The sequence below is a fragment of the Parasteatoda tepidariorum genome, chromosome 5 (genome assembly GCF_043381705.1).
Source record: "Parasteatoda tepidariorum isolate YZ-2023 chromosome 5, CAS_Ptep_4.0, whole genome shotgun sequence".
Classification (NCBI taxonomy): Eukaryota; Metazoa; Arthropoda; class Arachnida; order Araneae; family Theridiidae; genus Parasteatoda; species Parasteatoda tepidariorum.
Genome location: NC_092208.1, coordinates 69,503,384 through 69,519,374, shown reverse-complemented (window position 1 = coordinate 69,519,374; position 15,991 = coordinate 69,503,384). Strand labels below are relative to the sequence as shown.

General features: G+C 30.7%; 2 protein-coding genes across 6 annotated transcripts in view; one reads left to right on the top strand and one right to left on the bottom strand.

Moving 5' to 3' along the window:
- Positions 1-15,991, top strand: part of LOC107451618 (rifampicin phosphotransferase) — a 126,479-nt gene that overhangs the window by 32,483 nt on the left and 78,005 nt on the right. The window lies entirely within an intron of this gene.
- Positions 330-14,805, bottom strand: LOC139425572 (uncharacterized). The gene is made up of 6 exons (XM_071180855.1): positions 14,617-14,805; positions 11,104-11,150; positions 5,598-5,726; positions 2,041-2,088; positions 1,925-1,963; positions 330-428 (listed from the first exon to the last, which is right to left on the bottom strand). Exons 1-6 carry the CDS (start codon positions 14,771-14,773, stop codon positions 330-332), a joined length of 519 nt encoding a protein of 172 aa, XP_071036956.1. The 5' UTR covers positions 14,774-14,805.

Genomic DNA, 15,991 nt, shown 5'->3' with positions numbered 1-15,991 from the left:
GTTTTTGCGTCTGATTTCGTAACTTAATTTATATTTAGCACTAATTAATTAGCATATTTGAAGTCACCCCCAAGAACCATTAAGATTAACACTTAGTTCGTGAAAATCCGATCATTAGAACGAAAGTTATTCAGGGTGATTNTGTACATACATACATTACATCTTACTTTATCTAAAATAATCATTTACGCAGGTCTGTCTCGTTTTTGGCTTCATTTTTCGAACAATGTTTTCTAGATTTTGTAACTTCTCAAAATGCTCCTCAGTTCCCTCATGGTTTGTAAAAAAATTTCGTTAAACATTTTTTGCATTGAAGACTTCCACTTGCGTTACAGCTCAGTCTCAGGATCACTGTCATTGTCCTCACTGTCTACAACTTGTGAAACAATTTCAGAAATTGTAGCTTGTTCGTTGGCTGCAACATTTTCCTAGAACTCGAGATGGGTAATTGCCTTGTAAGGAGGTTAAATAGGCATTAGTTAGAAAAGAGCTTTCTTCGCCTCAGATAAAAAGGACTTTACTAGCGATAACGATTCTTAAAACTTGATCATATATCCGATAATCTGTAACAAAGAATTCCTATTCAGTGAGCCGGGACTTTGGAAAAGTGACCTTATATGCGGGGTAACCTTATATGCGGATCGAGGTCTGACTGTATTATGAGTTCGAAAGTTTGAATCGTTCTCTTGATCAAACTATGGGGACCATATTTCCCAGATATCGGTTACACTAATATATATATTTTTTTTGGGGGGAAGGGGGGCAGATATCTGAATTTAAAAATATTTATAAGTACATTAAATTAAAAAAACAGATAAAGTACATTTTCGTATATGATTTCATAACTTAAACTATTGTCTGCACAAATTAATTAGAATATTTGAGATCAACCCCACAAATTATTAAGTTTCAGTCCTAGAACATGAAAATCCGATCATTAGATCAAAAGTTATTCAGGTTGGTCCGTTTTTTTCCGGTGCACTGTACATAAATGTTTCGGGAGCTTTGAAATGATAAACAGCTTATTTCGGACTAAAGTGATATTTTTTATATCAAACTGAAATTTGAACTCTCAACTTAGTAATTATTTGGAGTCTCCTGAAAGTGACCATTACGTGTAAACCAAGAAGGCCATTTTGGTTTCATTTGGCATATTTCTTCATAACACATTTCGTGACAAAGGTTCTTCAATTAAAGAGTCTAAAATTGCTTTATTTTTAACAGTTTGCGGTTTTTTGCTTTTTAAGAATTGTAGTGATTTTAAACTTTTTGTGGTATATCATTGACTCTAACAATTTTAAGACAACCAATTAAATGTGAAACTTACCTCTTACAGTAACTGGGAAATACCAAACAAAAACTAATCATTGGAGCATAGCATGTCTGAAAAGAATACCAAAAAATATATGAAAATTGAAATATTGGAAAGTCATTTTTGCCAGTTAAGTTAGTTTGAAAACTTTGAAAGTTGACATAAACCAAAATAATATTTTATAGCAAAAAAATCTTCCTAAATGCACTGACTTACGAAATAGAATATACACTAACTTCGAATTTGTATAAATTAACGAATAGAAAAACATCCGAGAATAATGCGTACGCAGGGTTAGACTTTTAAAAAATATTTGTTTTGCTTCAATTAAGAACAAAGCTGCTTTAGTGTTTTAAAAATGTTATTAATGAACTTGGTAAAAATGTTATTAATGAACTTGTTAGTTATTAATGAACTTGGAAGGTAGCATAAAATGAAAACTAAAATTCAAATAATATCTTTTAAGGTTAATTTCGTCGTTTTCATATTTGTAATGAATTGAGTTAAAACATCAAAGCTAAAAAAAAAGTAAATAAATTTCTTGAAATCTCATTAAAAAAAAAAATCTTAATATCATGAAATCTCAATAACAAAGAAAAAAATTCAGCTTACCTTAAATCTCTCAACAGCATCCGGTGCAACTGGATCTAACTAAAGATAAATTGAGATTAAAAATAATTTATTTTAAAATGTGTAAAATTACATATATTTTTAGAGTAAATACTTACTTTCTGCCCAAATATTTCGAAAGCATTTTTTATGCAGCTTGCAGAGATCTGAGAAATGGGAAAAAAGGCATATGAAAATAAAAATATTTTTTAAAATTGCTCAGAGTTTTTAGGAAAAATTGTTTTAAGCTTAAAGAAAATTGTTGAAATTTCGTAAAAAGGCCATTCATAGTAGACTTTTGAAAACTAGAACTTAAAATACAGTAGAGTCCCGATTATCCGAGTTCATGTGGACCACGACTGACTCGGATAATTGGAAAACTCGGTTAAAGCGAAGAGTGTAATTAAGGAAAGAAAAAGAGTAGGTATAAATGTAATATATTTAACAAATTAAAAATTTATGCAAATCATACAAATCATATTATAATTAAAAAAATTACTTAAAAATACTTAAAGTGCATACTTGACGCAAATGAAAGAGTTTTTACTAAAAAAAGTCCTTAATCGTCTTTTGTTTCACATTACTTTGGCGCTTTTCGAGAGCAATGTTTCGCCATTTTTTTAGGGATCACAGGAGTACTAGCGTCGTCTCTTCTTGTTGTTCTATATGGGTCATTCTCACAAAAACAGTCATTTTCATGTCCCCAGTATATTTCATGTTTGTTTTACAGCTTACGAAAAAAAAAATTCAGGGAAAGTGTCCTTCAGAATGCAAGCTAACAAAAGAATAAAAATAAAATTATCAATTTTTATTTATTATTTATTTTAGGTAATTAAAATATACCAATATGTCATTCCCTCACTTGTCCCCACTGCTGATTTAAAAAAAGAAAAAAATTGTTTCTGAAATAAAATTTTTTTTTTTACAAATTCGTGTTTTTTATTTCAGAATACTGAAATATAGAATTCAGAAAATCAATTTTAAATTTAATTTCTGATAAAAATATTAACACAGCACTATTTTAAACTTTGTCCCCAGTGTTTCGCGTCATTCCCTCACAACAATGTTCTTATCACCTGCAATCTTCTTAGAATAAAAATATTTTAATAAAAACTTCAGAAGTTAACAACTGGCATCATAGAACAAAATTGCAGTATGTTTCCATCTTCAACTTAAAGAAGCTTTGCTGTGGAATAAATTTGAATGAATCAAACCAGGTAAAATTTTTTACATTTGTCATTCCCTCATGTCATTTTTTAGAGTAAAATAAAATACAACTTCATCGAGAAAGTGGATAATTATATGTTGCTTTCTTGTATGAATATAATTGTATGTGATTGACTTCAGAAATTAATTAGGCCTAACTGTTATTTTTAAATTTTATTGAATTCGTCATTCCCTCACTAGTGTATAAAGTGAGGGAATGACGCTGAAGTGAGGGAATGATTCAAGATGAGTATATTATTAAATTTTTTTTTGTTCAATCGTGCCAGCCAATTTTATTTCCCAAACCTGTAAAAACTATTAAATATATAAGACTAAATTATAATAAATATTAGATATACTTAGTATGTTATCATTTTCAAACTTTAGGTAGATGTAACTTAGATAAAAACATGTATTAAAATAAAATATCATTCCCTCACTATTAGTGTCATTCCCTCACTTTTTAAATAGTGAAAATAATTAATTTACTTATTAATTAATTTGAAAAATAAATTAAAAAATTAATAAATTAATTTATTAAATTAATTAATTTATTTATTTAATTAATTTATTTATTAAATTAATTAATTATTAATTATTATAAATTAATTAATTATAAATTAATTATTTAAAAAATTAATTAATTTAAATATTAAGTATAATTTATAGGATATATACTTTCTTTATAATGCCATTACATATTTCTATTAATATAAAAAGTTTCAGAGCTTTGTATTCACTTTAATTTTTTGGGATTTTATGAACTGAAAAATGACAGTTTTCGTGAGAATGACCCATATATTCAATAAAACTTTCGATAACTTTCAGTCAATCTGTATGAGAGAATTTTACAGGTTGATTTTCATCGTCACTCTCTTCATCATCTTCGCTAAATTCATTTTCATTATTGAAGATATTAGCGATAATTTCATTGTCAATCTCTTGTTCTCCGTCAGCTTGCTTTCTTGAGTGTTTGGAAGATGAAATTAAGAATTTATTTCGGCAGTGGTTTTAAAAATAAATTAAAACACAAAACTCCTTGAAATATTTTATAGCTCGGTTAAAGCGGAAACTCGGATTATCGGGCCTCGAAAAATCGAGACTCTACTGTATATTTAACTTCTTTATGGTTTGACAAGCAGCAGTAACTGCTATACATTATCATTATCAGACATGATTGATAATTCATCTTTGAACCTTGTTTCTTATTGCAGAAAATTGTGAGGAATTAACATCATCGATTAAAGTTTTTAAAGAGAGATAATTGGGAAATTTAATAAGTGGTCATAGTTTTATTTCGTATGGTCATAGTTTTATTTCGTATATCGCGCATTCTTTAATTTAGCAGCAGGCATAGTTAGTTACAATAACAATTTTTAATATAGATCTAACTATGCAAAACTACCGGCCTGGTGGCTGAGTGGTTAGTGTGCTTGAGTGCGAAACCAATGACAGCCGGTTCGGATCCGGCTCAGGGTATGTATGTTTTTCTCTGTGTGTTGTTCTCTGTTATGTGTGAATGTAACCCACCCTGTGAATGGGTATAGTTTGTTTAAAATAAAATCCCCTCCAGACATTCGACTGGACCTGTTGCGGTGACTATGGTAACGAGGTATGACTGTTTCAAGTAGGGGTACGGGGTCACTGCTTTGGAGTGGTTTCGGGTCGGGGCGGCGAGAGAGAGGGAATATCTTCGGTCTATTGTGTTAGTTTTAGAGTGAAGCTACCCTCCTTAAAATGCGCCATTCTTGTTTGCATAGCACTAGACGGCCTCAGACTTTGTGGCGGAAGGAATTCTTAGCTTAGACATACTATATCTGTGGCAGTGTGTCGTGGATAATGAGGCTCATCTCCGATACTTTTGTCACAAGGTGCTCACCAGGCAACACGAAATAAGCAACACTTCAGTGTCTGTCGCTAAAAAAAGTATGTAAAAATATCACACATGGGTTTCATCAACTAATCACCATTTGTTTTGAAAGAAAAAACTACTTCAAAAATCTTAATGTTTTTTTTTTGCCACATTATTGTATAAGTAACTCGAGCAGAATATAGTTTATAGATTTCACCCTTTCCGACATCGTATTCAAGTGGTCTGGTACCATTAATTTTCCAGTAAGTGGAGGGGTCCTAGACTGGCTACTTCTCAGTAAGCTTCCACCCCGGTTTCTGTTTCAGTTTTCCGACTACTAAACCCTTACCTTTATCGGACACACATATCGTATAATGGTTATAGGTCTCGCAGTTCTGTTTTGTTTTAAATTGATGTTAATTATTATCTTCATGTCATCGCTAGTTGTGAAGTTGCATTCATGAGATGAAATTTGTTTCTTCAAATCGAAAAACTGAAACAGGCAAAAGCATAATAAAACTAGAAATTAAAATGTGTATTTAGAATTCGTTCAAATTCGTTGAGAAATAGAATAAATTTTACAAAAATTAGGAAAAAAAATAGTTTAAAATTCCATACTATTATCTCTCTTTCTGTATCATTGCATATGACTGGCTTTATGCAATCATGCCTCCTCAACCCCGGATCACATTCTGGAACGCTCACATTACATGTCGTTTTAAACGTGCTTCTTACGATTTCCCATGACTGAAATATGAATAAGCAAAAATACTTATATCAAAAAGCAACAAAACACTATATGAACAAGCAACAAAATAAACTTAAGCAATACACTCAGGAAACTCAGTTCAGCGTTGAACCACAATGTCTTTACCTTGACACACAATTGAACCAACAAATATTTTGCAACCAGAAAGGGGGGAAAAGCGCCACTACTACTCCTTTAAAAACTTATATTAAATTTAAAACGAACTTGCCTTCTCCTAATAATGCAGCTATCTAGTGACAATGAAAAAATATTTCTTTCATTATTCGTTTCAAAAATAAAATGCACAAAATTCGCTTTTTATGGTGCTGTTTTCAAAATAAATGTAGCCCAGATTTACTTCCGAATAGAAAGTATACAGCTGCTTACTACAACTTTTTCTGCGAGGCGATAGTTTCAATCAGATAATTTTATTTTTAATAAAGGAAATAAATTATATAATTTTTGAGCTCAAACCTGCTATATTTCATGAGGTATTAATGATAATAAGTCATTCTGGTGAGTTTGAGGTGAAAGCTTGTTTTAGTCATTTATAGAGTTAGTGTTAGAAAACAGGTGACACGGTTGCTAGATTTAGAAAGAACTCGCTTTTTGGGTGACCTAATTTAGCCTCTTTTTACTTGTATATTACCTTTGTTCCTCTTGTGGTGCAAGCCGTGCACCATCATGCGTTAGTGTTAGCATATTGTTTATTGAGCAACTAGTTTAAGTTCATTTTACAAATTATCATTTAGGTATCGCAGCTGGGAATCGCATTTTTTATTAAAAAAATTCTAAAAATGAAGAAAAATTAAACAAATCCGGGTATTTAAGTTTTCTATTTTTTCCTAAGCAACGTGAGTGAAATCTTTAAATATTTAAGTAAAGAGTAAGCGTATGAGCAAACCATACCGTGGATTGTAAACTTGGCGATTGCAGTTGGAATTGACGATGGATTACGCATAAATGTGGTGGGAAAGCGAATTTACATTAACCTAAACAGTGGAATTCGGTATTCTTTTTCTCCTCCTCAACTAGCTATGATGAATACAAATAACTCATTAATTCCTTTGATTAGAGAATTAAAAAAGAAAATAACCTTCTTATTGCTAGGATCACTTTACAAATACACTGTATTTATATTTTATTTAACGCAATAATTTATAAAACGATCTTGCTTTTTGGTATAACAGATTTAATTTTTACATTTTTTTTCTTCAGGAATTGTATTTGCGAAGAAATAAAAATATTTAATTAATGAACCAATCACAAAAAATAACGTAACATTTAAATACCATGTTTTATTGGAACACTATTTTGAAAAATTAATTCTATTTAACTTTTATTGTAAGAAAACATAACCTGTTTTATTTTAGTGATATTCTCTATTAAATGAATATTCTCTATAAAAGAAAAATGTAAACTTTTTTTACGAAGATTTTTTTTAGAAGTTAACAAAGACATATTATTTACTAGAAAAAAAATTAGAGGATTCCAAAAATCACGCTTTAAAGTAAAAATTTCTTGCAAATGAAATAAGCGATATTTTTAAAATTTTAAAGTAATCGGACATTCGCTAGTGAAATATTTCAAGAAGGAAAAATTCTATGTGCAATAATTTCAAGAAGGAAAAAATCTACAAATGAAGGAATTTTTCTTCAATGACCTAAGTCAAGTTTGTTTTATTGCTAGAAGCATTTATTGTAAAAATATATTTATTAAATTACTTTCTTTTTGAATGGGATGAGATGTTAAACTTCGTGAAAAATTGATTCAATTCCTTAATATACGTAAAAGTCCGCAAATACTTCTTCATTTATTACGGAGGTCATAAATACCTTGATACTCTTTCAATATTAGAATAATAAATGCAATTAATAGATAATACACAATTTTAAAAATATTTTTTATTTACATATATTGCGTACAGGTTTATACGTAACATACATACGTAACTGTTAAATGAATTAAGTAATTAAAAAAACTAACATAATTTATAAAATATATAGTGAAAGATAATGAAAATTTTCCAATGCGATGTTGTGCTACCGGGGTTTTTTCTCACATTTTCAGCGAGATTTCATTTTCTTTTTTTCCTTAAGTGTTTCTCACGAACTGGTGGACGCCCAGAGGGTATCCTCTTGCTGCCCCTGGTAACTCCCAACTCTTCTTCGGTTTATTGAAGAAGGTAGGACTTTAATTTTACCTCTGGAGGTTGGCACCAGCTGTACTTTGAAAGGAGTCCCATGCGCTCCGAGTTTTAACTCCATCAATCCTTTTCTTTATCCTGTTGAAAAGTGTTCTGGACGTGCCAAATTCTTGATGGCATCTTCGTTGAGCCTAAAATATTAAAATAATTATCTAAGAATTTCTATTGTTAAATACCTGTAGAATTTGCAGTAAATTATTAAAATCAGACAAACGAGTAAATAATCTTAATATTGTTAGTTTTGTTTCTCATTATCCGTAAATTAGAAAAATAGTCAAAGATATGAAAAAAAACAATAAATCATTTTCGTCTTGAAATATTTATAAAAGAAATTTGAGATATTTTAAATATTTGCTATAATAGGAATATTACTCTTAATATTTTCTTTCATAGCATATAACGTTTGTCTAAAACTTGATTTTTCCTTCTTTTGAAATTTTGATTTTTATGCCATTACTTCAACTTCCTTCGGGCTGTGCTTAGTTTATAAATTTAATCTTTACTTCATTTTTCTCTTCACATTTAAACTGTAAAAGACATTTTCTCTATTTGTAAATGATGAAAAATAATTATTAATCTGACTGCGTAAATAGTTAATTCACTAAAATGCGACATTCTAAATTAATTCCTTTTAATAGTCATTTATATTATTATTAATAATTATTTACACAAAATTATAATAAAGGAAAGTTTGATTAGAAATTTGAAAGTTTTTGCTGAAATAATCTGTTTCTATTGACAAACTCCAAAAACATAACAGAATTCAAGTAATTTTTTTTTCGGAGGGAAATGGATTTTAATTTAAAAGGGAACAATATTGACTTTATATTTATAAGATAAAAGACTCTCTAATCGCTAACACCAATTTGAGGAAAAAAATGTAATTTTCTTTTTTTTTCCAAAAAAGTTTAAAACTTAAATTGTTGGCCTTTCATTATAAAGCAATCGTATAATATTCTCGTATCATGTAAAACTTTATGACGAAGTTACTTATCTACTGTTTTACAATTATAAAAAGAAATAATTATTAAATTTTACTTGAATTTTAAAATGTAATACTTCAATGAATTTTACGATTATTATTATAAAACTGTGTATAATGAACATTTCAACTAAAATAATTAGTACAAAATCGCTGCTAAAAATTCTCTTAAACATTTATAAATATTATACATTTATAAATTTCAGCTTTTCGCATTATTGCTACGTCGAAAAATGTTTAAAGAATTTCATAATAACTGAAAATTAAATACAATTTAAAAAACAAACAAACTGTAAATGGTTATCGAGCTGAACCTTTAAGTTTACAGGGAGTTTTTTTTTTTTTTTTTTTTTTTTTTTTTTTTNTTTAGACTTTCTGGACTTTTTTGAACTTATGGAATTGGTCTAATTAGGACGGACCTTTTGGGGATTAGAAACAACAACAACACAATTAAGTTTAATAAATGAATATAGAATTGGAAACAGTCTCTGCTAAACAATAAAAAAAATTTAAATCTTTTAAGTAAACAAATTTTATTGTAATAATCATTTCATTATTAAGGATTAAAAGTTATTGTGAAACTATTAATTTTAATTAGTGGATGAGTAGGAAAAGAAGTTCATCATTCAAAAAAGTACATTTAATGAAAATTATGAAAATATAGAATTGGTTATGGAGGTAATAATGTATATATATTTTTTTAATCTTAGTTTTATTACGTCTTTTAAAAAACGCTTATAAACACAATTTAGTTAACAGATACAGAAGATTATGTCGACGCTGAAACATAAAAAAATACGCTTTATATTTCATTTAATACAGAATTTGACATTAAATCAGAAATAACGAATAAATCAATAATAATTTACCTTCACAAATTTATCATTTCTTTTTGTAGTTGCAGTTGATTGCTTGATGGCTATATATCGTAAATGCAAGCAGCGCATTGGCTTTCTAATAGCAGCTTAACTTTCATTACGACTTCTGTGATGGCACACATAGTCTTTTCTAAGAGGATAAGAAAAGCACAATTTAGTAACAAATTATTCAAATATGTATAGAAAAAATTATAATACAGTTAAAGAACACGTACCTGCAAATAAGTTTTTTTTTTGTCTCAGTTGGACGAGATCTGCGTGCAATCTATGATGTGCAGGTATTAACGCTGAATGCGCCAATCCATGCTTGGATGTCACTATATGATTTAATGGAAGAGCGGATTTCCATCATTTTTGGTGATGACATTCGAGAATTTGTTTGGAAGATCCGCTTCATTGATACTAAGAAACGTCACATCCATATCTAACTTGTTGAATGTTACACGATACCAAAAACAAAACAAAAACATAAGCGCACAGCTGTTTGGCGATTGCCGAGAACGCTCCTTTAACGCCAATAGAAATTTTCGCCAACACTTTCCAATCCGCAGTATGGTCTGGCAATTCGCAAAGCTCTATAGTTCTAAAAATAAATATCACTCAATGTAAAATAAATGCCATTTGGAGGGCATAATAATTATTACTTGGAAACATGCTAAAACTCGATTTGATCTAACCTGGTCGGATAAAACCGGGTTTGTATTATAATAATAATAAAAAGGAGATAGATTTCGTCAGACAACGCTGTTTTTGAGAAAAAATGCATGGCAAATTTTTAACGTAACGCAAAATCAACAAAAAAAGTTCTCCATGAAGACTAGTTTGTCCCATTGCTTGATCCAGGAATTCTTTTGTCTTATGGATTAGTCTCAAATTACAAGGCTAGGAAATTGAACTTGATAGTTGTAAACTCAAAAGTGGGTCGGCTGTTCACCAACGGTCGTAACATAAGACTAAATGGCACTTCTGAGTATTATAATTGATGAAGGTAATATACAATTTTCATAATTATAGAACTGCTTCTCACAGTTTTAAATGCAAAAACTACGTTTTTATGTAATGAATTTCAAATTTCCTCAATTTTTATTGTTTTTTATTTATTTATCTATTTAATTATTTATTTATTCATTGAACAGTAGAAAAACTATTTATAGGCTGATATTACGGAAACCATTGTCATAAAGCATTTCTTATAATCAGAAACTTAAAAAATTATTAATCAGAAATTTTATCACAATTAAAAAAGAATTTCGTAAATCAAAAATTTTATCAAAAATTTTAAAACGTTAAATAATCGAATTGCAGTTTACTTGAGCATCGAAGACTTCCCAGCATTCTTTTTCTTCTTCGGGTAGCTCTACAATAATAAAATAAGAGTAATTTTGAATAGTTCGCACATATTTGTGGTATCATAATATCATATATCATAGTATCATATATAATATCTAAAATGTCATGGAATAATGTATGTCGTAGGTTAATTGAAGCCGGGATAGCCTGGTTGGTAAAAAGTTCGGACTCGATTTCGTGAGAACGGGATTTTGAATCCCGAAGAAACCCCGTGTATTAAATGGTGACTAGTGCACGTTAATTCTGTTAGGGTCATTAAGTCTTCGTAGTTCCAATAACAAATCGAAATCTCTGGGGGTTCTGAGTTGGAGATAGATTGTTGACGATCTGTGGATGAATGGATGTATAAATGGGTTCATCCTGTAAAACAGGCTGTGGCTGAAAACGTATTCTTGGCTCCAGATAGCGTTACTGAAAAACAAGAAATGCCTCTGCCGCTTTGTTTCCAAAGGAAGCTTGCTGGCATTAGCAAGTAGCAATAGAAATAACATCAGGCCAATTGAATAAATCGATCTTTTTCAAATAGCATCATTATTTTGCAAAGTGCCAGGCTAATTGGAAAGGTCCACAAAATTTTTAAATCACCCTGTTACTTTTTAATTTTAGTTTAGTTTAATATTTGTTACTTTTTAGGCTGTTATGGGTAATCTATCTTTTATAGCTCAATTAATCTGATTTATCTCAGACTACTTGATGTAAGCTCAGATTAGTGAAGGCGCGTTATAAATATTTTCATTAACTGCGTATTGTAATAAGCCAAATCAAATTCGATATGATTGAATAATTTAGCCAACCGGCCTGTGTAGCGGGCAGGGAACTGTCCTTGCATCAGAAGGGTTCTGGGTTCGAATCTCGGGCAAGGCATGGATATTCGTTCCTTCCCTGTACTATCTGTCCTCACTGTGGGTGCCCACCTAATATGGTGCTCCTGAAGGAGAGGCCAACAAAATCGCCCTGTATATGCCTGAATTGACGGATGTTAACACAGGTGGGCATTGGAAAAAAAAATGATTGAGTAATTTTCCACACATTTCGCAATTATCTTGAAAGCTGATTTTTATTAGAATGGAGCGTAATTCGCAACTTTTGCTCCTGGCCAGTGACCAATTAGTTGCAGCATTTTTAACAGGGGCCACTTTTTTTAGTTTTCTTTTTGCGATTACAAATTATTTACAATTATGTATACTCGGTGCTCGATTAGCTGCAGAGCCATTTGTACTCCGGTTCTGAAATTTAGACATCGACAACATTGAGCAATTTTCAAAACTATCCTAAATTTCGTCAAAAAATTTCAATTAATTTGTTCGAGGAAGAAGATTGAAGAATGAATTTATCATTTGAGTTTGGCAATAACCATTGTTATAAGTTAAACTGTAGACGATTCTGTTTTGGAGTTAATTGCGCTGTCTTTAATGTTTATTTTTTTTTCTATTTTTACACGTTCCGTGATCAAAGAGGATACCGTGAATTATGTCAACGAATTAGTATTTCTATTCTGAAACCTCGTGTACATTTTGTTTACTGTTTGCTTTCAAACGCGTCAGAGAAAAATTAAATAATTTAAAATCAACTGTAATTAAATTAAGTTATGAAATAAAAAGTAAAGTTAATGTAGAGGGGTACTGATTCGCTTAGGGGAACTGTTAAATATCACCATGCCATTACTGACTTCAATGATGCTCAATTTCTGGTAATTAGTACTATTTGTCGAAATAAGACATGCTTTGAAATTTAGTTTTAAGGGACTCTATTAATAAATTCATTATCAAGAATACGCGAAACCATCAATTGCTGTACTTAACACGATTTTGGTTATTAGTGCTGTTTTAATGAGTGCCAAATTTATTAATATAGGTACTAATGTAGGCACTGTTAAAATAGGTTTTTACCGTGCACCAAAGAGAAAAAGTACTGGAGTGCTTCAAGGGAGAAAGTTTTAACTATCATGACCTCGAGCAACAGCATCGTGCTAAATAATTCTGATTACACTTAATTTTTATTTCGATGGTCTTCTAAAAAATAAATGATAATCCTCTAGAAAAGTGGTTTGTTTAATCTAATAGCGTAAAGCCAGAAGTAGGGACAATAAATAAAAAGATGGAATTGTTTCAGCTCTTTTTAAAACATTATTTGATTGTGTGAAATATTTTTGCTTTTTTTTTTTTTTGCATTATTTGATTGTGTTGATCAGAGATGTACAGTCGAAATAATCTAATCCAACTCCGACTCCAACTAGGACTCAATTAAAATTTTCACTGAATCCCAGTAAAGTATCAATTTTTAAGTAAACTTAAATAATACTCCAATTTAATTACTTCAATTGCTATTCTGATGTTAAATCATATTTAATTATACAATCTATGCAAGTTTTTCTCTATAGTTCAATGCAATGCAAATATATCTGATCATAAATCCAAATTTACAATCAAAACGATGAGAAAGAAATTGCAAAGTGAAATCATAAAGTTCAAAGATGGAAAAGTATGAAATAAAATAACTTTAAGAACATTAAAACGTAACAAAACTTCTACGGTTCTGCATGAAAAAGAAATAACTATTGTGTAACTTATAGGAGTCGAAATGTCAAAGTTTTCTATAGATTTATGTTCATTTTTTCATGTAATAATATAAAGAATTTGTAAATGCCATACTGGATTGTGGGTATTCAATAAAAACACGGCATTCAAAAGAAAGTTAAGTGAGCAAATTTATAAAGAAATTACACTGTCCTATTTTCGAATTTACAATTATGCTGATCGATTCTAGCGTATTTTGCTGCTCGATACGAATTCCGCATAGAGCTTGCAACGACCACAGTGCTGACATGAAATATCCTCAGCGATTTGCGGATCATGGGTAAGAGTCCCCTAGCCACCAGGCTACCCGAGGGAGGTTCTCGTGGTCTTCCTCTCCATGTAACAAATGTGGGTTAGTTCCATCAAAAAGTGTTGCACGAAAGAAAATTTATCCCAATATTGGGTCCAGAAGTTCCCTTATCTTCAGGATTGGATTCAAATTGGGTTCCTTGTCTTCTGGATTGAGAAATTGCAAGGTTACGGAGTTGAACGTTAGTAGACACAAACCCAAACTCGGTCGGCTGCTCAACGATGGTTATAAAATAAAATTAGTCTAATAGAGAGCAGTGGTGACTTAGGGGATAGAGCGCTCACCTTCCAATGAAGTGAACCTGGTTCGAATACCAGCAATGGCTGGTCCATACGAATTCCGCACCCAGCTCGCACTGACCACAGTACTCTTATTAAATATCCTCAGTTGTGCGCAAAGAATGGGTTAGACACCCATTGCCATCACACTTACCATGAGAGATTTTCGTTGTTTTCCTCTCAGTGTAACGCAAATGCCAGTTAGCTCCGTAAGAAAGTCCGGTGATGGTTATAAAATATAAAATAAAATTATTCTATTATACATACAAATCCTGAATGCAATAAAAAAGAATGGAAGTAAATGCATACCACAGTCACAATATTGGAGCAAAGTACATCTTGTCATGGTAGTTAAAGCTACAAGAAGTAGTTGTTCACGTGCACTTTTAAATAAATCAAATGCTCTACAATACACAACTGTTGAAACGAGAATGCAAATTAATCTGTGTCTGAGTAACATTTCCATATTGAATTCCAGTTTAAAGCGAGCACTGATTATAAAATTTTTATGCGGGAAATATGATGAAGGCTTTAGCTTAAATATTATTTTATTTCTCAATCTCCCTTTGATTTGTGAAATGAGATACAACTGAATAAACACGTTTTTTTCTGAAGAAAAAAAAATAAAGAAAAACGGTGGGAGTTTTTATCCTTTAAACCCACCTCCAGAATTTCCACCAATCGCTTTGAAGTTCTGTTTGTTTCTCATTGTAAAATGTCTTCTTTAAAATAAAATTTCAAAAAAAAAAAATATTATATTCGAAATCGCTCTTCAACGCTTTTAAAAAAAAAGACAGCTTGACACTGTGGAACATCTATATTTTTGTTTTCTATTGCACCAGATTTTTTTTTACATCGCTAATTTCAAATCTGCAATCAGTTTCTCTCTCAAATCTACAGTTTTTTAAAATGATATTTTAGGTCTATAGGTAACATATTTTGGTTGAAAGGTACAAAGTTAAAAACGTTATATTTAAATGGGGATAGCGTAAATGTTGCGACGAACTTTTAAGTGAGTTAGGGTGGATTAGATCAGGTGTGTTAGGATCAGGTTTAAAACTGCATAGGAACCGATGCCAGGAAACGTTGCCTTATGACGCTAGGGTCGTTACCTTATTATAAACTGTTTCTTCGCGGAAATTCAGAATTCCGATTCAGAAATCCGAATTCGTTAGAAAAAAACTGTATGTTTATTCAGAGAAAATACGTTTTTTTTTTGTCTAATTTCTTAACTTAAAGCATCGTCTGCACTACTTCATTATCATATTTGAGGTAACCCATTCTAACCATTAAGAATGAGTCCCAGAACAAACAGATCCGATAACTAGATCAAAGGCTATTCTGGGTGGTCCGTTTTTTAAGAGCACTCTACAATTTTCTCACATTCATTGCTGTTAAAAATACTTGCTACCGCACTGAGAGGTGCTGAGAAGTACGATAGCAAGTAAAAGTACCGCAAGGCATAGTGATTTTGAAACACTTCAAAAGCTGCTAACTTGGTAAAGGATAGCAGGTATGATGGTATGATGAATCATTCCCCGAGATTAAGAAGGTAGTATACATTTGACTTTGTGTCATTTGCATCATGAACAGTAATAAAGGCCTGGTCTTCAGTACCTCTCATTACAGGCATTTTATCGAAATTATGAAAGTTCAACAGAAGTACAGTCCGCAAAAAAAAAAA